Raw genomic sequence first — 23,598 nt, 5'->3', positions numbered from 1 at the left:
AAATTAAAATTTTATATTTTATTAAAGAAATACTATATTGTAATATTTTTTTTTAACATATATCTATGGTCATTGCTTAATACTGCCAAATCTTTATACATCTTATTCAACATATTATATCGCAATATCTTACAACTAATATATATTTTCATGTGGTGAAGTTATAACGTAATTTCTTTGTAAATACTAATGTAATTTACCAAGAGCTAATGTAAATTGTGGTTTGTTAAAGAATCCATGTTTAATGAACTACTACTGTTTAGTTACTCGCATAATCTTACTATTACATAAGGTTTATTGATAAAATCGAACCGTTATATATATATATATATATATATATATATATATATATATATATATATATATATATATATATATATATGCGGTGCGGTGCGGTGCGGTTTGAACCGTAGTTTTGAAACTAAAAACCGCAAACCGCACCATATAGTGCGGTTTATCGAAATTACGAACCGCGAACCGCATCACAAAAGCTCTAAACCGCATTATGTGGTGCGGTTTGTGCGGTTGGATGCACACTCCTACTTCAAACATTATCCTATTAATTTTAATATTCAAGGGCATATTTATAAATTAATTTGGGGGTGTGTCTATTAAAATTAGATGAAGCTAAAAGCTATTACTTTATTTGTATATAGAATTTTGATAGAATTAATTTGAATCTTTTAAAATATATAAAATTATATAAAACGATAAAAAAAAATCATGATTTGACCAATATTTAATAATGGTAATATAGTGAATTGATTATAAAATATTTTTTTTTCTTAAACACTACTTAAACTAGCTTTGGAACATGTCTATTTTTATATTTTAATTTTAAATTTAAAACGTTAAACTTTAGGAGAAAAACAAATACAAAAAGCCCACTATTGGAGATTTCTAAATTTTGTATAAAAAACAAATCACAGTCAAATTCCGTCATGAAATTCCAAAGAGTATACTTATGGTCAATATTTTAAAAACTAGATTTTTTAGTTGAATCGTTATGATGTTCGGTTGTCGGTTTTACCATCGATTTATCCATTTCGATCATCGGTCAATATCTAGCAGTGATGTGAGTCGATGTTCGAGTTGTGTACACTTCGGATAACCTGATAGGATCATACGAGACTTGCAACTCAAGCAAAGCTAAATCATAGAGAAAATTGTTTGATGGAGCAGGGATGTATCTTGTATAGGGCCATGAGGGGTCTCCTCCCCCCCCCCTCTCTTTGAATTTTGGGTTAGAAGTAGGCCAAACAAGTTATTTTTTCGAGATATAGGCCCAGGAATGTGAAAATTGGGATGTGGCCCCTCCTGTCCAATTATGAATTGTCTGAATTCTGATCCATGAGTTTTAGAAGCAATCGTATTCATGAAGACGTGAACGCTGAATCGAATTGAACCCCAAACCCCATCACCGTTCTGCGCTGTGCTCGCTGTTAGTCGGACGACGGACGCCTCACGCCACAGTCACCACCATCCACCGCAACACCGCCACCGTAGGTCCACTCTCCAGCCACGAGTCCACCTGCAGACGCAGCAGACCTGCACATGCTGTTCTGCACTTCTGTCTTCAGTCTTCTGCTATTCTTTCTTGTTTACGGAAGGAAATCAGAAAAATGAGGTATGCTTTCCTCCGTTTTTATCTTCCCTGTATTTCTAAATTCTAATTATGTATTTCTAAATTCCTTAATTTCACCATTTGCTTAATTACTTGTTGTTGGTATTTCACACAGTTAAATAATGCCACACACTGTTGTTCCTCCAATTGCTTGTTGTTTGTCTAGAATGAGCTGAGATTGATGATTAATATGAATTGTTTCGTGTGTAGTTTGCTTAACATGTTTGATTGTACTCGTGTTGTGCTCCACGTAATAATTGATGACGTGTCTGCTACTTATTCTCAACGCGGAGATGATGATGCAGCTTATTGTTACCTGAAAGAATTTGAGTTTGTGTTTATTCTTCACTTGACGAAGGAACAATGGGAAAAACTGATATACTTTCTCAAGCTCTACAAAAAAAATCCCAAGATATTCTTAATGCCATGAAGTTAGTTTTAGCAACAAAGGAGGGTCTAAATGATTTTAGAAACAAGGGATTGGATTCTTTACTTGCATATGTATAATTTTTTTGTGAGAAGCATCAAATAGATATGCCAAATATGAATGCTTCATATACTTCTACTTGATACCTGCCTAGAAAAAAAGATAATCATGTTACTTTTGAACATTTTTATTGAGTAGATTTGTTTACATCCACATTGGACAAACAGTTATGCGAGTTGAATAGTAGATTCAATGATCAAGCGATGAAGTTGTTATGTATTAGGAGGGAAGGATACGTATACGACTTGATACCATGCTTGATAGTGAAAATACCCGTTAGATTTTTTGTGTATTCCATTGCTATAAATGATACACAATGTGTATACAATATTGACAATAAAGACCCTACACCATATATGAAATAAAACTAGATCATAAACTAACAAATTTGCTTGGAAATGAGCTTTTTTTTAAACAAATTAATTGAAAGTAAACTTTACAAGTCCAATATACTGATTAAAATCGTTTTTTATAGATTTTATCACACCGACTCAACCCGACTTTTGAAAAAAAAATGTCTGGTTCGATCTTGTCTAACAACTGACATGAAATCGATCGTTGTTGAATCACTCTCGTTCTCGGTTTAACTGGTTCAAACTATGTTTTAAAACATTGCTTAGGGCGTATTTGATAAGGATTTATTTTATTATTATTATTCATTTTTAATAAGGATTCAGATTTTAATGGATTAAATAGCCTATTTAAAGATTTTTTAACTATTTAATTTATAATGAATGATCAATATATTTTCATATTTTGTATATTTTATCCATCATCTTCTAATCATATTTTATTTTACGTTTAATTATATTTTAGTTTGAAATACTTCATATTTATTTACCAATTAAATATTTCTATCAAATATTTTAATGAAATTTTATTTATGCAATATAAATTTATAACGATTTGTATAATATTTTTATTTTTTTATAAATACAATGTATTTTTTTTTTTTTTGGTATTTTACGTTTATAAAATAAAAACACAATATACTTTTATTTCTATTTTTGTTTATTTGTGACATCAACATCTATAAAATATGATGTATGTTTAAAAGTGACTAATTACATTAAAGAATTTTATAGAATATTTTAAGTAGATAAAATAAATTAGTTAAAAAAAAAAACTATTTAAAAAAATAACCATTAGAGATTATTTAATTAAAAATTAAATTTAATGAAATAATAAAATAACAAAAATTTAAATGAGAATGTAGTTTTACTTGGAGATCTCTTATAATATCATTTTTTTTTTAAATTTAAATGTTATAGAAAAATCTAATTATTAAGTGTTTGTATTATTTTTAATTCAACATGGGAAAATGTTGTAATAAAAGGTGACATAAGCCAGCCGACGTGGGGGCAAGTGTGAGCGCAGCTTCTACAAAAGGAAATTATCAGCTAACTTTGTAAAACCAATCCTTCTACTTTAACATAATTACAAATCCCGTCCCTAACTCGTAGAATAATATCTCGACTTCAATTTCCATGGAAATCATGGTCCCATGAACACAGTATGCTCCACAGAATATAAATAACCATCCCTTTCTCCCATATTCTCTTCATTCAGGTGTCTTCTTTTGATTTATACCCATTCCCCACCATTCAAATAAATTATTGGGAAATCAATCATCTTTTGTCCTCCATCTTTTTGTTTTCATTTGAATCGACTGTACTAAACTCAGAATTGAACTGAAGCAAAGATCAGTACGATCAGTTTCAAAGACGAAAAGGATTCAGCAAACAACCAGCGACTTTCCTTTCTCTTTATCAATCTTCGATCCCGGTAATTGAGCCCTGAATTTCGGATTTTGTCAAAACTGTTTGTAAATTAGTTTTTTGTATAATTTTATCTCCTTCGTTATTATTTTCATAGTTGATGGTTCGATCCTTGTGTGTTTGTTTATCTCAGAGTTTGCGCTGATTTAGGGAAAAAAGAAGCGGGAACATGAGTGGAGCTGTGCTGGTGGCTGTTGCTGCCGCCGTCGGTAACTTAATTCAAGGATGGGATAACGCCACTATTGCCGGTAAGCCGCTTATAAACCATATTATTGCGATTTGAAATATCAGTGTGGTTTCATTTCATAGTTCATGTGTTAAAAATTGAAATCTAGATTTATCTTTCTGGATGATAATTGTTTATTGTTGTTGTAATGCGATTTAGGGGCTGTTTTATACATAAAGAAAGAGTTCAATTTGCAAAACGAACCAACGATCGAGGGTCTAATTGTGGCTATGTCGCTGATCGGTGCGACTTTAGTCACGACTTGCTCCGGTGCAATATCAGATTCGGTCGGCCGACGTCCGATGCTGATCATCTCTTCTGTTCTTTATTTTTTTGGTGGTCTTGTTATGTTATGGTCACCCAATGTTTATATCCTTTTATTGGGTAGACTATTAGATGGTTTTGGAATCGGATTAGCGGTTACTCTTGTTCCCGTTTACATATCGGAAACATCACCGCCGGAAATCAGAGGTTCACTCAACACTTTACCACAGTTCATGGGCTCCGGTGGAATGTTCCTTTCCTACTGTATGGTTTTCGGGATGTCGTTACAGGAGTCACCAAACTGGAGGTTGATGCTCGGCGTTCTTTCAATTCCATCCTTCCTTTATTTCATTTTCACGATTTTTTTCTTGCCGGAGTCTCCGAGATGGCTGGTTAGCAAAGGAAGAATGGTTGAAGCGAAGCAGGTTTTGCAGAGATTACGTGGTAGAGAAGATGTTGCAGGTGAGATGGCTTTACTGGTTGAAGGACTTGAAGTTGGGGGAGAGACGACTATTGAAGAGTACATAATAGGCCCTGCACATAATCAACCCATCACAGAAGCTGATAAAATTAAGTTATTTGGTCACGATGAAGGAGTATCTTTGATTGCTCGACCTGTCACCGGAAAAAGTACGATCGGAATTGCTTCCCGTCAAGGAAGCGTCAGTAGCGCCGGTGCCCCTTTTGTCGATCCTCTTGTCTCCCTCTTTAGCAGTGTCCATGAGAAACTTCCGGATGCTGTTGGAAGCAAAGGAAGCATGCTTTTTCCTCACTTTGGGAGTATGTTCAGTGTTACAGGAAATCAAGAGAAACATGAAGATTGGGATGAAGAGAGTGTTGGTGGTAGAGAAGGCGACGATTATCAATCTGATGTTCCTGGAAACGACGACAATGATGATAATTTACAATCTCCGTTGATTTCCCGTCAAGCTACAAGTATGGAAAAAGACATGATTCATCCTGCTTCAAGTATTATAAGTATGAGAAACAACAGCGTTGTTCATATCGACGGAGAACAAGTGAATAGCACTGACATTGGCGGTGGTTGGCAGCTTGCCTGGAAGTGGCCGGAAAAAGATGTTGAAGATGGGAAGACGAAAGAAGGGTTCAGAAGAATCTATTTACACCAAGAGAATGGTGTCGGAGCTCACCGTGGGTCACACATTTCACTCGCAGGTGCCGATATGCCGGCGGACGGCGAGTCCTTTCAGGCCGCCGCCCTGGTGAGCCAGCCTGCACTATACTCTAAAGACCTCATGGACCAGAACCCGGTTGGACCGGCCATGCTTCACCCGGCTGAAGCTGCAACCAAAGGCATAAACTGGTCTGATCTTTCTGAACCGGGAGTCAAGCATGCATTGTTTGTTGGAATCGGTCTTCAAATACTTCAACAGGTAACAAAAATCAAACTTCTAGCTCTAATTTTTTCACCTTTTAATTAGGGTTCTCCAATTAAATCCAATTTGTTTTGTCAATTTCATTTTTAGTTCTCTGGCATCAGTGGAGTTCTTTACTACACGCCTCAGATCCTTGAAGAAGCAGGGGTTGGTGTTCTTTTATCAAATTGGGGGATTAGTTCAATTTCTTCATCTCTTCTCATTAGCAATATCTCAACTTTGTTGATGCTCCCTTGTATCGCTGTCGCCATGAGACTCATGGATATATCTGGAAGAAGGTAAAGTACTCGCTCCAGATTACAAAATTAAGAAAATTAGAATGTTAGAATTGAGATATAAACGAACAGAAGATGATCCGTTTTGTGATATTGCAGGAGTCTGCTGTTAACGACTATTCCAGTATTGATTCTGAGTCTCATAATTTTGGTAATTGGAGGTTTGATAGACTTCGGGAGTGTTGCAAATGCAGCGATTTCAACTGCTGGTGTTGTGATCTATTTCTGTTGTTTCGTGATGGGATTTGGTCCAATTCCCAATATATTATGTTCAGAGATTTTTCCTACCAGAGTTCGTGGGATCTGTATAGCCATCTGTGCCCTCACTTTCTGGATCTGTGATATCATTGTGACATATTCTCTGCCATTGTTGCTTACTTCTGTTGGTTTGCCTGGTGTTTTTTCGATGTATGCTGTTGTGTGCATCATATCGTGGGTGTTTGTTTTCTTGAAAGTGCCGGAAACGAAGGGTATGCCATTGGAAGTGATCACAGAGTTCTTCTCAGTTGGTGCAAAACACAAAAATTGAATCGGGGGGTTTGGTTTCAGAGTGTGTTTCTGTAATTTATTTCATACGGTTTTGTTTTGGTTTAAATTTTGTGAGATTTTGGAATCTTTTGTTTTATTTTTTACATATAATATGGGGCTGAATATCTGGGTGTTTAGTGGCCACTTTATCATATACGTAAACATAAACATGTATGTACACTTTAAAGATGTGATGATCTCAAAAAAAAAAAAAAAAAATGAAAGGAGAAATGATTTTCATTATCGAGTGCAAAACTCCCATTTGTAGGCCAAGGTCATTTTCGCAATTTGCATGCAATTCTTTAGTTCATAGAGAGTTATGTGTATTTGTGTATCATAGTATGCCCAATTTCAAAGTCCATATCCTATAAATTCTTGTTATTCATTGTATCTATTTGGTTAATCAATGTCTGTGTTTTCACGAGAAAATAAAATTTTTTTGTGGAATCAAAGCCAAAACGTTAGCCATCTTTCTTTTCCGCTCTCTTCCCTTCTATTCCATCGACCCTTGCTCATCATCGACTTCCCTCTCTTTTTTCCTTCTATTCCGTTGGCATTTGCCAACATCGACCCTAAGCTAACCATCGAGAAACCTTATAGAATCACCAACATCAAAGCATTCATTCCTCTCGGATATCTCAAGTTGACCACTATTCTCCTCATATGGCTTCTTCCTCGTCTTTGATCGTTTTGAACACGGAGACCCAACCCTCAAACTGTGGTTCAAAGTGGAATTATAAGGGCAGACGCAACGACCACGGGTGTGACAACCCGAAATTTCCATTCTAAATCAACCATTTGAAGCCAATAGAAGTTAGTCTAGTTTCAATGAATTTCAGACTTTTCCGAATAAGTTTGTGTACATTAGGGTTTACGTTAACGAGATATTAGGAGAGTGAATGCACTAGGGTTTTGTGCAACACTGTTATTCCAATACTTTAGGACATTAGAGTTCGTTCCAGGAATAAAAATATTTTCTGCCAAAAATATTTCAGGACTATAAATAGATTTCTGAACTAAATTCATTGATTATTCACATTTCCAACTAGAGAAAAGCCGTTTTCTCTCTCACGGATCTTCGGGTTTTCATCCCAAATCGTGAGTACACTTCTCTAGTTGTGTTATAATGCTTGTTTTATGCCTATTAACATAGATTGTAGGTCAAATATAAGAGATCCGGGAGTTTACCGCCCAAAAAGGTTCTTGGGGAGTAAACTCCAAAATGAAGCTTAATGGCCATCTTGTCCCATTTCCTTGTTAGGTATCTAGTTTAGGATAATGTGTATGATCTTTTGAGACTAGAAATCAATCAAGAACACCTAGCTTAGGGTGTTTACGGACCAAGAGTTTCTTGGACCGTAAACACCAAATTCAAGGGCTTAAATGAGCCCTAATAACTCCCAAAGCTTAGAATTCAATTAAGACAAGTACCCTAAAGTGTTTAGTACCTAGAAAACATAAGAAATCACTAAAATTGAGGAGTTTACGGCCAAGACAAGTTCTTGGGCCGTAAACACCTATAAAGGGGTCAAAGGACACCCTAACTCCTTCCTTAAGCCAAGAGACCAATTTGGGCATGTACCTAAATGAGTTTTGGACTAGCTAACACACTTAGAACACCAAGAGTAAGGGAGTTTACGGCCCAAAAGGTTCTAGGGTCGTGAACTCCATAAAATGGTGCCAAATGGTGCCATAAACTCTTCTAAAGCCAAGTACCAAAGCCTAGATTTGTTCCTAGTTAATTTAGAGACTTGAAAGCACCATAAAAACCCTCTCAAGGGAGTTTACGGCCGTAAACTCCAAGGGAATATGGTCTCTGGGCCGTAAACTCCCCAAAGGAGTCAATATGGTACCCAAACACTTGTTATAGCCTTAAAACAATTCACCACTAGAGTTGTAATAATTCTAAGCTCCATTTAGGCACTTGGTTGAGAGTTTACGGCCAGGAGTTTACTCCCCTGGGCCGTAAACTCCAAAGAATATGGTCATTAGACCTTAAACTCCCATTAGGGGCATTGCACTCTTTTGTTACAACCCATTAGCCTCCTAGCACTTGCCAAAAGTGTTTCCTCGCATTTAAATGTTTATACTTGTATAATTAGTGTTTTAATCACTAATTATTTATATACATATGTCTTCATATGTAATTAGGATCATTGTGTGTGTCTAAGCCTTCACTTGACACCAAGCACTTGCCCAATCCTTCCTTACGATAACAGTCCGTTCAATTCCAGTCACTTACTGCAGGTGAGTTCATACCCCTTAACTAAGGTTTTAAACTATTTTTAAATGTTTTATGGGGGGATACAAGTAGAATCATGCTACTTCTTATATCAATCACATGTGATTAATAAGTAGAATTACGCTAGTTATTACATCAATCACATGTGATTAATATACAGCATTCAAATGATTTGGCTACTCATTAGCCATTTTACCAAACAGTTTCTTCAAATGATTTTTATAAACATTTTATATGTTTTAAACTCCTTATTACACTGTACATTTTACTCTGTACATTACCGTTCAAACTTATTTACAACTGTGTTTCAAACAAATGTTTTCTTATACTTAAACTGTTTTATCAAACTTATGCCTTCAAATTGTTTTATAGATTGACATCAAGTCGATCTTTTCTTAAAATAATATTTCTGTTTCAAATGTCTTACAAAACTTATTATGCTTTTATATTATAAATTGCATGCCTCTATATGTATAGTTATATAAGAAATGTTTAAAAGACTTAGGAAGGCTATCCACCCTATTTCCTTTTCGCGCTTGAGATGTGGTCTGGTGGGATATCGGGTACTCGTCCGAAAGTCGTTTAAATATTAGTTATATATCATGTGTACATATATAGTCATAAAAGGTCCTTCCAGTTCATCCCATACCCTTGGGTAGCAAGGGTATACATCCATGTCCATACGTACCAGTTAGATTACTAGTAAACTACCATATGGGTAGTTTAGGAAGATACTAGAACAATTACTAGAACACGATATCATACAATGAGTCAGTTCATTCACGAGTCAATACTTTCTAGAACATTACAATACATTACATATACAACTATACCAGGATGATTACATTACTATACTTGCTAGGTAGAGAGCACGTACATTACAGTTAGAACAGTTCATTACATTACTATACTTGCTAGGTAGAGAGCACGTACATTACAGCTAGAACAGTTCATTACAGTACATATACAAGAATACGATAATTATTGTGATTTAAATCGGAGCATGACTTAAATGTCATGACTCGAGTTGTAGCCCGAGTCTCTTGTAGGGAGAGCGTGAGTTTGCGTATAGATCTATACTGGATTGACAATCCTACACCTTGCTGCTAGCTACAGCCGGACCTGCAGGTCTGCGGGTGCCAAACGTCATTCCGTTATTACGACCATTCGTATGTCGTTGTTATCAGTCGATAGTATGGTGCAATTTATCACATAATGCCTTAATATAAATCCGGTTTAAGGTAATTAGTATAGCAGTAGTTCTTATTGCGCTACGTTTTAGTACTACATTAATTTTCCCTGTACATATATTTAGTGATCTTTTCACTTAAACTATAAATGTAAAAACTATATTTTGTTAATAATAGTTACACTTGGGAAAATTACACACTCTTACAAGAAACGAACATTGAGAACAGTTAGGTCTTGGTAGAAGACTACCTTCAGAACAGTTAGGTCTTGGTAGAAGACACCTTCATATACTAGTAGGAATCATAGGGATTCTAGAGTTTTCAAACACTTACAGTTCATATACACTTACAAATTCTTACATACAAATTAAGACACTAAATACTTATGATCTCACCAGCTTCAAAGCTGATACTCGCTTTCAAAATTACTTGTATCCTCAAGTCATCATAGACAGGTATCGATGCAAGGAGAAAGGAAGATGGAGCTTGTTCAAGACTTATCTTTCATTTTGATTTATGCTTTACTGTTTATCAAAATTTAACAGAACAACATTGTATAATAATTATATTATTAATGCAATGGATGATGTTGTTGCTTGTTTACTACTTTACATTGTTGTTGATAAACATGACGTCCTCCGCCCCAGAACGTTTCCGCCGTTCTTGGTTTTGGGGTGTGACAGATTGGTATCAGAGCATTGTTTATAGTGAATTAAGTATATCAACCCATAAAAGATATACTAAATATAAATACATAAGGGATTAAAAATACTCTGACCAAGAGTTCATACTTTAAATAGGAAAATATTTAAGTAAGTATACGTGCCTGCATTCATACCAAAATCAATGTCACTAGGACAGTACAAAAGAATTACGATTGTTGAGCAACACAAGTGGGCTTAAAGACATATGGTCAAAACTGGGAAGATATAGCCTGATCACCTATATTATCCGAGGGTTGACTAGCATGTGCCTAAATTTAAGTGTGTGGTTGCAACAATGCTAAAATCTTACCAACCCTACCACAATGAGAACAATAGAACATAACATTAAAAATTAAAATACTATAGGAGTATTTGGTGTTACTATAAGTACTTTATACTTGAGAACTAAAACGGGATCTTCATTACTAAGTTGATAGTTGCTAAGTGGATACACTGAGGCTATATGTAATTAGGATGTTATAGACTTAGAATCTGTGATAATTTTTCCTTACCCCTATTCTGTGTGAATTTGGAATTAAGGTCACTTATTCGAAAGTCTATCATGTTTAGATTACACATAGCTGGTATGCACTTCACAAATAGCGATGTAACTAATGAAGGTTTTCTAAATAATTATCTAGATAGTTTGTCTAATAATTATTCTCTTACCCTAAATTCTCGCATAGAAAGCATAGTTGGACTCCATCCCCTCGGCAACCAGTATCTTCCAAATGAAGTCATAGCTGGTTGGTTTGGAGAAGAACCAGATAATGATCATCCTATCCCCTTGAATGATCACCATGATGAAGACCTTTCGTATGATGCTAACTCCGAACCAGAGGTTGAGAACCTACCCTAAGCAGCTCCCTTTCCAATTCCTAACCCTCGTTCGGCTTTTCATGGCCCGACCTGAGTGAGTGGAATGCTTGGAAACATGGAGCCAAGGTCAAAATCAGCCCATGCCATTTAATGGCGACCGAAGCTTTTGCGACTTGAACAATGGGGGCTCAGCAGATAGAGTCTTGCCAATCTTGGTCCGCAGAGTGACCCGAAATGAGCTTCAAGGCAGGACATCCCTACGTTAAAATTACAGAAGTAGTCGCCTATGTTAGAATGCATACCCTCCGCACCATTCGTCTAGAAGATGCTCGCGAGAGATCAGAGAGAAACCATGAAACCCTGCTGCAAGCACTGGCTGAATCACGAGCCGAAGTCATAGAGCTCCGAGTATGCCAGGGGGTGTACGAAAGACACCTACTTGACATGGAACGTCAATTTGCTGAACTAAGAGTTCACCAGAGGGATGACCGTCGCCGGTAGTAGACGCTTTACTTTATTTCCCTTATAAAAAGGAATCGTGTTTTTCTGTCTATGCCTGATGTGGCATTTTGTATGAAATTATCTTGTACCGTAAGTACTTTAGTTAGGTCTTTATGCTGTCAGGAACTATCTTCTGTGGATATGATGTAAGACCTTTACAAGGTCATTTTCCAGAGCCTTTGCATCGTGAATATCAAAGATATTGACAGCCGGCTAACTTTTGTGTCATTTCCTTTATTCAAAGTACTCTTATCATACTCTCATTGGAGTCTATCTGAAACATGCTTTAGTCAAGTCATTGGACTATAGTGATTTATCTCCGGAGACATTTCCAAGTCTCTTTCAGTGGTTGGATCTTGTTATTCACCAACCCACGATACCTCGGCTTGAACAACAAACGTCTTGAGACCATTCTACGAACTTACTCTTACTCACTACTAGGACTGCATCATAGGGATGTAGGTCAAACCTTCACGAACATACTTTCATTCTATACTAGTACTGCATCATAGGGATGTAGGTCAAACCTTCACGAACATACTTTCATTCTGTACTAGGACTGCATCATAGGGATGTAGGTCAAACTTTCTAGAACATACTCTTACTCTTTTATTGAACAATCTAAGTACATCTAGGGTCAACCAGAACCGCTCACAAAATCCTTATCTTTCGTGTTACAGAATCTGATGGGTTTAAGGTAAAACAAATAAACTAGAAAAACAATTCCTAAGTTCACATGCAGCCTACTTTGGATCTATGTTTTATCTATTGAACATACAACTTTGAACTGCAAAACAAGAACCCTAGAGGAGAGAGGCTAATATCAAAATTAACAAAATAGGGTTAGTAATTACATACCTTTCAATTGTTATAATAAACAATTGATAATTCCCTTGATCTTGATCTTGATCTTCTTGGAAGCTTAGCACCACAAGTGTAATGCCTCTAATGGAATCACACCCAAACTAGCAAGAAGGAAAGTAGAAGGAGAGAGAGGGAGTATGAAATTTTCGGCCCTAAGGGTTTCTTCCAAAGAAAGAGTGACCAAAATGTGAACCAGGAGGCTCCTTATATAGTTGAGGGATCTAGGGTTTAGGAAAAACCCTAATGCTCCTTGCTTAGGGCCTAAGCAAAGCCAAAGGCCTTATCCAAGCCCCCTTGGACGAAATCCTTAGGGTTTCCCCTATAGATTTCGTCCACCTCCTTCCAAGGAGGTTCTGGAGCCTTCCACTCAACTATTAGATAATTACAAACTAGTCCCTGCACTTTATAATTAATTCTTTTAACCCCAAAATTAATTCTAATTAATTTCTAGCTAACAATTAATTAAAAAAATGATTTCTTATTAATATATTAATCTTTTAACATATTAATAAATTCATTTATATTAATTTATTAATCTTATAATAAATTAATATCTCTCCTTTCATAATTTCCTTGTCCGGTTGCTAGGTTTGAGGGCAACCCAAAAGGACTGTGCTGCTATCAATTCAAGTACATACCAATTATAGTTATGGGCTTAGACACCTAATCCAACAGTCTCCCACTTGGATAAGTCTGTAACTATAATTGCTAGTATGCCTTCTAAATTTGACCAGCAAATTGTAGCTTCCAAAAAGCTGCTGCCGAACTCTGACCCAGTCAGTTACGAGTCCTAAGATAAGTGATCATATAATCCTTCGTTCTGCAAGATATCCCCAGACATAAGACATGGAATACAATTAATCTCTTTGTCCAGAATCTATGTTTCCCGATTTCTGATTTGTGATGATATAGGACTTCTAATCGAACACATCAATTCAGTCCTGGCTGGGCCCAACGCATAAGTCAACACCAAATCATCGAGGGGCCCACAGATATCGATTTTCCCGTTAGGGCAAAAGGAACGAATAAACATTGACTCATATGCTTGTATCTTTTACTCATCAAACCATACATGAAAATATGTTTTATAACACCAAGTTACTGATGCGTTTTCATATCACCAATGTATAGCCGACTTGCAAATTACAACTCATATATCTCTATTTCAAGATCATAGATATTATCGTCTCAGTATTACTCGTGATGAATTCCATGAAGTAATACTCTGAGCGTGGGTTTATCCAATACTCAAATCTCAATTTCTGAGTACTCATGAACGTTGCAGCAAATCTATTGCCATGTCTATCCTTAGACAATCTACAATCCAGTTCATGACAGTCTTGATTCATTACTTACTTCCAAAAGTACGAGCGACTGTGGAGTTTGAATAATCTTATTATTCGGGAAGTCAAAACATGCAAAGTGAAACGCAATAATAATATTAATCCTATATGGCCCCAACGCTTTTGAGCGTAAATAAAAACACTTTTGTTTAAACACCATATTGATCACTCGTTATTCATTGCTTATAGTTTCAGAAAATCAACTTATTACTTGAATTATAACCACAATTGTCCCATGCTCCAAGCATGCACACTTTGGTTTCCTATGGTCCATAATTTGTGAAATAAATCAATTGAAAAACCTTTCCAATGATGCTCATTTCACAATTCCCAATCCCTATTACTAGTGTTAGAACACAAGGTTCTTGCAACTACTAGAATATGCTAGATTCTAACATTTTATGCAACGATCCTTTCGCAAAGTCATAGCACAAAAGTCACCAAGACTTGGCCAATGAAATTACAAAGTACTCTATCGGAAATTGTTACAAGATAATTCCATAGACGTGAAGTCTCACATTCAAAGTACATTCCTTTGAACATCCTTCTTGCATAAAAGTTTCTAATCTAGACACAGACTCTCCACATCCAACTCCCAATATGGAGACATTTCCATATTTTCCATATGACAGCTTATTCTTAATAGAATCTTATCTATTCATAATAATGTCAATATAGCCCATTCAGTACTATACATCTAACTACTCACAAGCGACAAATCCTCAATGAACCTCAGATTTTCCTTTGATAGTTGTTTAATTATTTTAGTCAAAACCGATTCTAGTTCCTTTTTCCCTCTTAATGCCCTAGGCATTTGGAAAATTTTAGAATGGTAAAATATTACAGCATATGCAATCGATCCTATACCCGAAGCGTATTGGACATGATGCATAATGTCTCACATAAAGAAGTGATACTTTATCATCCTTCTGCCATAATATTTTATGTGTCCTGTTCCACAATTCGATCTATGAAGAGGGATGCCGTGATCATAATCGAATTTGAGAATGCACTATATATCCTTGACTAAATTTATTAACATTTCTCGATCTAAGATTTAGAATTTTGAAATGAAGTATAATGTTCTCTCCCTTAATTATAGCAAAACAACTTTTCAAACATTACAACTTTGCAAAGTGAATCTTTGTTTTCTATAATTAATATTGCTAACTCGCAATACTTTACCATAATAATCATGCTCCCACTAACATGATGATTATTTTCTTACCAGCATAACACTTATGCTCCCACTAGCTTTGACATGTATTCAGAAAACAATTAAACTTCCAGAGAACAATGCTTATTGAATTCCTTAAGTTCATATTTCTAATACCTAATGCTTTGATAAGCCTTTATCAAAGCTTCTTAAAATCATACACCTTTGCCTTAGAAAGCTCATATGTGTGTCTAGACAAATTCAGAACTTATGTCACTAAGTCCCAAATGTTCAGACTAATTGCCAAATCTCACAATTCGAACTATGGAAAGGGATGTCGTAACCATAATCGAATTTGAGCATACAATTTCCACAATTGCTATCTTCTTAAAATCTCTCTTAGTGAAAGCATTTCCTCACAGTCATTTTCATGAAGGAGGTAATCTTATGACACTTAGATTTTGTGGTGTATAAGTTCCTATCCATGTGAATTTGTCAAAACCAAAGTTTGTGACAAATCCAAACTCATATGGACTGAACTTTCTCAATCTCGATTTCTTGCCTCATGGTAACACGAGTGCCCACCATGTCTTCCAAGTGGTTTATCAACTCATCCTTACTTATCAATGTACTTTCCATTGATCAAGGTGCTATGTCTTTATGCATTCACATGAGAACTCATAGAACTCACTTGCATAATTAATTCAATTGGAATGGCATAGAAAAAGAGTATGTCATCCACAATAGGCTATAAACCTCAAGTCGTGTGCTAGTGATGAACGATAAGGTTTATTCTTGATTTGTTCTTGAAACCTTTTTCAAGATCATTAAAACTCCCACTGACCTCTTGACATATACGGTTCTCTTGTCAGGAAACTTTCCTCGACAAAACAAATATTCAAGAGTTAGTGTGGTTCTTATCAAGACAAAACACTTCACAAAATTTGTCCTAGTTGGTCGCAACTTACAAATTTTTAAATGTGCAAGAATAAGAAAACTTTTCCAAATTCCACATTTGATGAGTGTTATAAACCTTCTTGAGACTTGTCACTCAATTCACAATCTTGGAGTATAACTCTAAGACTTGATGTTGGAATGAAGTATGATTGGCTTCTTGATTTTAACCATTTCCACAATTCTCGATTCCTCTGCAAATGTACTAAGACTTACTCAGAGGATCAATTGAGATATGGTTCCTAATCATTAATACTTATCATAAAACACAATAAAAGTTACTCTTCATTCTTCTTAGAATAGAGATACTTTTATCTGTCTGCCTACTTGATTCTTCTTATTCGTTCTGCCATTGATTGAAACTCTTTCAATCAACTCAGAATTATATTTAATCTTTTAAGCATAACCATATTCACTAAACTTTAGTAAATTATGACGAATATCTTTATCACTCTCGTGGTGGACTTGATCAATGTACAACCTAGTGTACTCGATCTCCTAGTCCTTCTCTTGACACTTTGTCAAAGAATTAGTCTAATTTCCAAATATGAAGTTTCTCATTCATCACGCAATCAAGTCGCATGACTCCAAGTTTTTGTCCAATTGAAGCTTAGGCGATGAGAATCTTTCCTCATTTGGCGAATTCTCGACATTTCCACAAATTACATAATTAAGAATCAAATCCATTATTGATAACAATACACAAACATCAAATTTTCATAACGACTTCATTGCAAGGATATATAAAATTATTCAAACCAAAAATTTTATTTTATTCATAAAAGCAGCGGAAAACTTGTCCTTACAATGCAAAATCAACTGAAAAACTATGTATTTATTCCTAACAATCTATCATAACTTTCTAAGCTCAAAATCTGATCTTCGAATCCATGCGACGGTGATCCATTTCTTCGTGATCAGACTCATCTTGCTTTTCCATCAAGCTTCCTCTCTTTTCTCTGATCCTGCAAAACATTCAAATGTAATCTTATCACATTATGTATTAAGAATCAATGAATAGGAACTTGATGGAGTTAGATAGTGGATTTTATACCCAAGGAGGAGTCATAACACTAGACTCTCCCATCTCTTAGATCTCTCAGGTAGATAGGGCAGCTTCGTCTCCAATGCCCCTTCTCTTGGCAATAAAAGCAAATGGACTCTTTTGGAATGACACAAGGAACAATCTCAAAGTTTACCTTTTCTAGATCTCCAATGTCATCATTTTCAATGCCCCTTGAAGTTTGGGAGTTTGATTCACCAGACAAATTTGCTTGATCAGCACGCCAAATCATTGCTGATTCAACAGCTATAAGCAAATAGGTGAGATCAATGAGGGTTATGTCGTGATCCATCATATAGTACTCTCTAACGAACTCACTATATGATTCAGGAAGTGACTGAAGAACCCAATCAACAGCCAACTCACTTGAAATCTCGACACCAAACATGCTTAACCTATCAATGTGTGACTTCATCTCTAAGACGTGTACACACACAGGTTTCCCATCTTCATGTTTACTTGCCAAAAGGGCTTGAGTGAGCTTGAACTTTTCAAGCCTTCGAACTTGTGGGTTTGGGAGAACAACGGTAGGAGGTGGAGGAAGTGGAATCAAGTTAGTCCACATGGTAGGGATTGATCTTTCACCTTCATAGTGGAACAAACCTTGAGCAGGAATACTTTTTCCTTTAGATTCGGGAAGACCATGGTTAGATTCAGACATCTTCAAAAATAGGAGAAAATTCAAGTTAGTTGATAAGAATCCTTGATGTAACACCCAAAAGAAACATCGAGGCTAGGATCCAACACAACATTCCACAAATTGGAAGAGGGATGCCGTAATCCAATTTGCAGAATATTTGAAGGTAGGTAAATGACGATTTACCAATTTCCACCATGAAAAACGAAAAAGAAGGTTAAGTTTTAAATGTGTTGGAAACTCCTAGATTCTTTGAGATACATTGAAACTATTCAATGGCATGTTTTTATCTCGGATTATGCTCTTCTATTTGTGACTGGGATGCCGAGGATCACAAACAAGATGTGAATAACCATGCAAATGTGCTTGGTAACCTCATTGTCTTTATCATTAACTATTGATGTGCCGGTAAACCACACACGCTCCATCAAAATGACAATTATGAGATACCCATTACTACTCTTTATTAGTACCTTTTAGTGTGCCAGTTAACCACACACGCTCCACTAACGACCAATAAAGCATAATGTGCAATTTCATGGATTAGCATACTTTTCACATTTCTCCTAAAGTAACTAGAGTTGGGATTTTGTAAAATAATGTACTAGTACTTTCTTTAATAACATTATACTTTTACTGAGATGTAGTTCTCCTATCAAATCCGTTCTGCTAACGACCCTCCACTAATCAAGGAAGCGGTGGGTGAGAGTGGACACCCATTCAACTACCATTTTATAGGCAGTTTCCTTATACCCCCCTTATAGATTAGCTTCGTGAATGAGGCATACTAGCGATTTGACTGACCATATTCTTATACATATATAATGTTTAACTTTTAATTATAATATACATATAAGGTGTGTTTTAAAACATTTTAAAACTCCAAGGGTTTATATAAATTTTTCGAAATTTAAACTATTAAATTTTAAATTTAAGTAAACCAATTAATTAGATTTAATATTTATCTATTAATTAACTTTTAATTAATTTATTAAATCTTTTAAGGATTATCTAACTAAATTAAACAATTAACTTAATCCTAATCCATATCCCTTCTAGTTTTCAAAAATATGGGGATAGGATAATTTCCTTAATTTTCTCAACCAAATAACTAGATTTAATATTTGTCTATTAATTAACTTTTAATTAATTAATTAAATCTAGTAAGGATTATCTAATTAAATCAAACACTTAATTTAATCCTAATCCATATCCCTTCTAGATTTCGAAAATATGGGGATAGGATAATTTCCTTATTTATCTCAATTATCCAATAAGACAACTATTATCCAAAACAAATAAACCTTAAAAGGGGGAGCATATTTCGAAATTACAAGGGGAGGAGGCTAGGGTTTTGGAAACCCTAACCCTAATTTCGACTAGGGCTCATGGAGGCTAGGGTTTTCGAAAACCCTTTGCACCAAAACCCTAAAATCGAAAATTTTGGCCTTTAGGGTTTAATGGCTATAAACCCTAATTTCCAATTCAACTATTATAGCAATTCAATTTAAAACAACAATGGCTCTGATACCACTGATGGGTTTAAGGTAAAACAAATAAACTAGAAAAACAATTCCTAAGTTCACATGCAGCCTACTTTGGATCTATGTTTTATCTATTGAACATACAACTTTGAACTGCAAAACAAGAACCCTAGAGGAGAGAGGCTAATATCAAAATTAACAAACTAGGGTTAGTAATTACATACCTTTCAATTGTTATAATAAACAATTGATAATTCCCTTGATCTTGATCTTGATCTTCTTGGAAGCTTAGCACCACAAGTGTAATGCCTCTAATGGAATCACACCCAAACTAGCAAGAAGGAAAGTAGAAGGAGAGAGAGGGAGTATGAAATTTTCGGCCCTAAGGGTTTCTTCCAAAGAAAGAGTGACCAAAATGTGAACCAGGAGGCTCCTTATATAGTTGAGGGATCTAGGGTTTAGGAAAAACCCTAATGCTCCTTGCTTAGGGCCTAAGCAAAGCCAAAGGCCTTATCCAAGCCCCCTTGGACGAAATCCTTAGGGTTTCCCCTATAGATTTCGTCCACCTCCTTCCAAGGAGGTTCTGGAGCCTTCCACTCAACTATTAGATAATTACAAACTAGTCCCTGCACTTTATAATTAATTTTTTTAACCCCAAAATTAATTCTAATTAATTTCTGGCTAACAATTAATTAAAAAAATGATTTCTTATTAATATATTAATCTTTTAACATATTAATAAATTCATTTATATTAATTTATTAATCTTATAATAAATTAATATCTCTCCTTTCATAATTTCCTTGTCCGGTTGCTAGGTTTGAGGGCAACCCAAAAGGACTGTGCTGCTATCAATTCAAGTACATACCAATTATAGTTATGGGCTTAGACACCTAATCCAACAGAATCATGTCGTCATCCGGAAGCAATCAATCGAACAGGGAAACCTCCGTTTCTCCTATGGACGCCGCTACCTTTCAAACAACAGTTACAGCTGCCGTGGTGGCTGCCATAACCGCGGTCCTTGCGCACCGTAGCGCTAACAGCACAGTCAATGCTACTGATGGGAACGAAGTTTCCAATCATGGTATCCATCCAGGAGGTCGCCAAACAGTAACAGTCACAGGCTCGCAAAGCCGAAAAACAGAAAACAAGAAACGAAAGCGTCAAGCTCGGAAAGAACGCAAGAAATCCAAAAAGCTGGCTATACAACAGCAGCAAGTGGAAACCCCTGCCGTTCCCGTACCGTGCAGGCCATACGAGGGAAAACTCCCGAAGTGTGATAGGTGTAGTTTCCATCATCATGGGGCTTGCCATGAGATGCAGTGTTGCAATTGCCTAAACATAGGGCACCATGCTCGTGCCTGTGGAGCACCGGCGCGACCCATCACTCAAGTCCCTTTCATCGGGACTAACCCTGCACACAAGATTAGTTATAACGCCGAACGATTTAAGAAGCAATTTTCAAAGTGGAGTAACGAGGAAGGCACTCGTGTCCACATAACATTGGCTAAACACCGCAATCCCGTCACCAAAGCTAGTACTAGCCATTCATGCCACCAATGCGGTGAGATAGGGCACGTCAAGAAGGATTGACCTATAGCAAAGAACTCCGGCGCAGATGGGAAAATTCTCAGGATCACAGCTGCAGGAGAGCCTACTCCAGAAACCATCGTTAATGTAATTTAGGCGTTTCGCTGTAACAGACTTATAAACTATCCATAACTAGTGCAACTAGAGTCTTACCTTTTTGCGAGATCCTGTCTGTATAAGGATGCTCGTGATGCGTATACTTGTATTTTGTAGTATACCTTATTCGCAACAATGGTCTTGATGTAAGTCTAAAGTACTGTAACTCTGTACATGGTTGCACGGTTGTGTTTTGTCTGTAAACGTCTTATGTTCAAATCTAATGTCTTTAAGTTTCAGTATGATTCCTCCTCACGACTCGATCATTCGTACATACTTCCTTGCTTAAACTCTAATTTCGGGACGAAATTCCCTTCAACAGGGGGATGATGTGACAACCCGAAATTTCCATTCTAAATCAACCATTTGAAGCCAATAGAAGCTAGTCTAGTTTCAATGAATTTCAGACTTTTCCGAATAAGTTTGTGTACATTAGGGTTTACGTTAAGGAGATATTAGGAGAGTGAATGCACTAGGGTTTTGTGCAACACTGTTATTCCAATACTCTAGGACATTAGAGTTCGTTCCAGGAATAAAAATATTTTCTACCAAAAATATTTCAGGACTATAAATAGATTTCTGAACTAAATTCATTGATTATTCACATTTCCAACTAGAGAAAAGCCATTTTCTCTCTCACGGATCTTCGGGTTTTCATCCCAAATCGTGAGTACACTTCTCTAGTTGTGTTATAATGCTTGTTTTATGCCTATTAACATAGATTGTAGGTCAAATATAAGAGATCTGGGAGTTTACCGCCCAAGAACGTTCTTGGGGAGTAAACTCCAAAATGAAGCTTAATGGCCATCTTGTCCCATTTCCTTGTTAGGTATCTAGTTTAGGATAATGTGTATGATCTTTTGAGACTAGAAATCAATCAAGAACACCTAGCTTAGGGTGTTTACGGACCAAGAGTTTCTTGGACCGTAAACACCAAATTCAAGGGCTTAAATGAGCCCTAATAACTCCCAAAGCTTAGACTTCAATTAAGACAAGTACCCTAAAGTGTTTAGTACCTAGAAAACATAAGAAATCACTAAAATTGAGGAGTTTATGGCCAAGAAAAATTCTTGGGCCGTAAACACCTATAAAGGGGTCAAAGGACACCCTAACTCCTTCCTTAAGCCAAGAGACCAATTTGGGCATGTACCTAAATGAGTTTTGGACTAGCTAACAAACTTAGAACACCAAGAGTAAGGGAGTTTACGGCCCAAAAGGTTCTAGGGTTGTGAACTCCATAAAATGGTGCCATAAACTCTTCTAAAGCCAAATACCAAAGCCTAGATTTGTTCCTAGTTAATTTAGAGACTTGAAAGCACCATAAAAACCCTCTCAAGGGAGTTTACGGCCGTAAACTCCAAGGGAATATGGTCTTTGGGCCGTAAACTCCCCAAAGGAGTCAATATGGTACCCGAACACTTGTTATAGCCTTAAAGCAATTCACCACTAGAGTTGTAATAATTCTAAGCTCCATTTAGGCACTTGGTTGAGAGTTTACGGCCAGGAGTTTACTCCCCTAGGCCGTAAACTCCAAAGAATATGGTCATTAGACCTTAAACTCCCATTAGGGGCATTGCACTCTTTTGTTGCAACCCATTAGCCTCCTAGCACTTGCCAAAAGTGTTTCCTCGCGTTTAAATGTTTATACTTGTATAATTAGTGTTTTAATCACTAATTATTTATATACATATGTAATTAGGATCATTGTGTGTGTCTAAGCCTTCACTTGACACCAAGCACTTGCCCAATCCTTCCTTACGATAACAGTCCGTTCAATTCCAGTCACTTACTGCAGGTGAGTTCATACCCCTTAACTAAGGTTTTAAAGTATTTTTAAATGTTTTATGGGGGGATACAAGTAGAATCATGCTACTTCTTATATCAATCACATGTGATTAATAAGTAGAATTACGCTAGTTATTACATCAATCACATGTGATTAATATACAACATTCAAATGATTTGGCTACTCATTAGCCATTTTACCAAACAGTTTCTTCAAATGATTTTTATAAAAATTTTATATGTTTTAAACTCCTTATTACACTGTACATTTTACTCTGTACATTACCGTTCAAACTTATTTACAACTGTGTTTCAAACAAATGTTTCCTTATACTTAAACTGTTTTATCAAACTTATGCCTTCAAATTGTTTTATAGATTGACATCAAGTCGATCTTTTCTTAAAATAATATTTCTGTTTCAAATGTCTTACAAAACTTATTATGCTTTTATATTATAAATTGCATGCCTCTATATGTATAGTTATATAAGAAATGTTTAAAAGACTTAGGAAGGTTATCCACCCTATTTCCTTTTCGCGCTTGAGATGTGGTCTGGTGGGATATCGGGTACTCGTCCGAAAGTCGTT

At 36.0% G+C, this 23,598-nt stretch overlaps 1 protein-coding gene across 2 annotated transcripts; it reads left to right on the top strand.

Annotated features, from left to right (window-relative positions):
• Window positions 1–3,639: 3,639 nt before the first annotated feature.
• Window positions 3,640–6,716, top strand: LOC145092495 (monosaccharide-sensing protein 2-like). Of its 2 annotated transcripts, none has more exons than XM_079030436.1 (5): window positions 3,640–3,896; window positions 4,040–4,137; window positions 4,275–5,773; window positions 5,867–6,054; window positions 6,151–6,716. In XM_079030436.1, exons 2-5 carry the CDS (start codon window positions 4,059–4,061, stop codon window positions 6,578–6,580), a joined length of 2,196 nt encoding a protein of 731 aa, XP_078886562.1. In that variant the 5' UTR covers window positions 3,640–3,896; window positions 4,040–4,058; the 3' UTR covers window positions 6,581–6,716. The 2 variants fall into 2 exon arrangements, with proteins under 2 accessions (XP_078886562.1, XP_078886561.1); XM_079030435.1 differs by having other exon boundaries at window positions 4,023–4,137.
• Window positions 6,717–23,598: the final 16,882 nt, after the last annotated feature.

The sequence above is a fragment of the Lactuca serriola genome, chromosome 3 (assembly GCF_051521515.1).
Source record: "Lactuca serriola cultivar US96UC23 chromosome 3, Lser_US96UC23_V15, whole genome shotgun sequence".
Taxonomy (NCBI): Eukaryota; Viridiplantae; Streptophyta; class Magnoliopsida; order Asterales; family Asteraceae; genus Lactuca; species Lactuca serriola.
The sequence above is the reverse complement of the archived record's forward strand: the minus strand, read 5'-3'. Positions and strand labels throughout refer to the sequence as shown.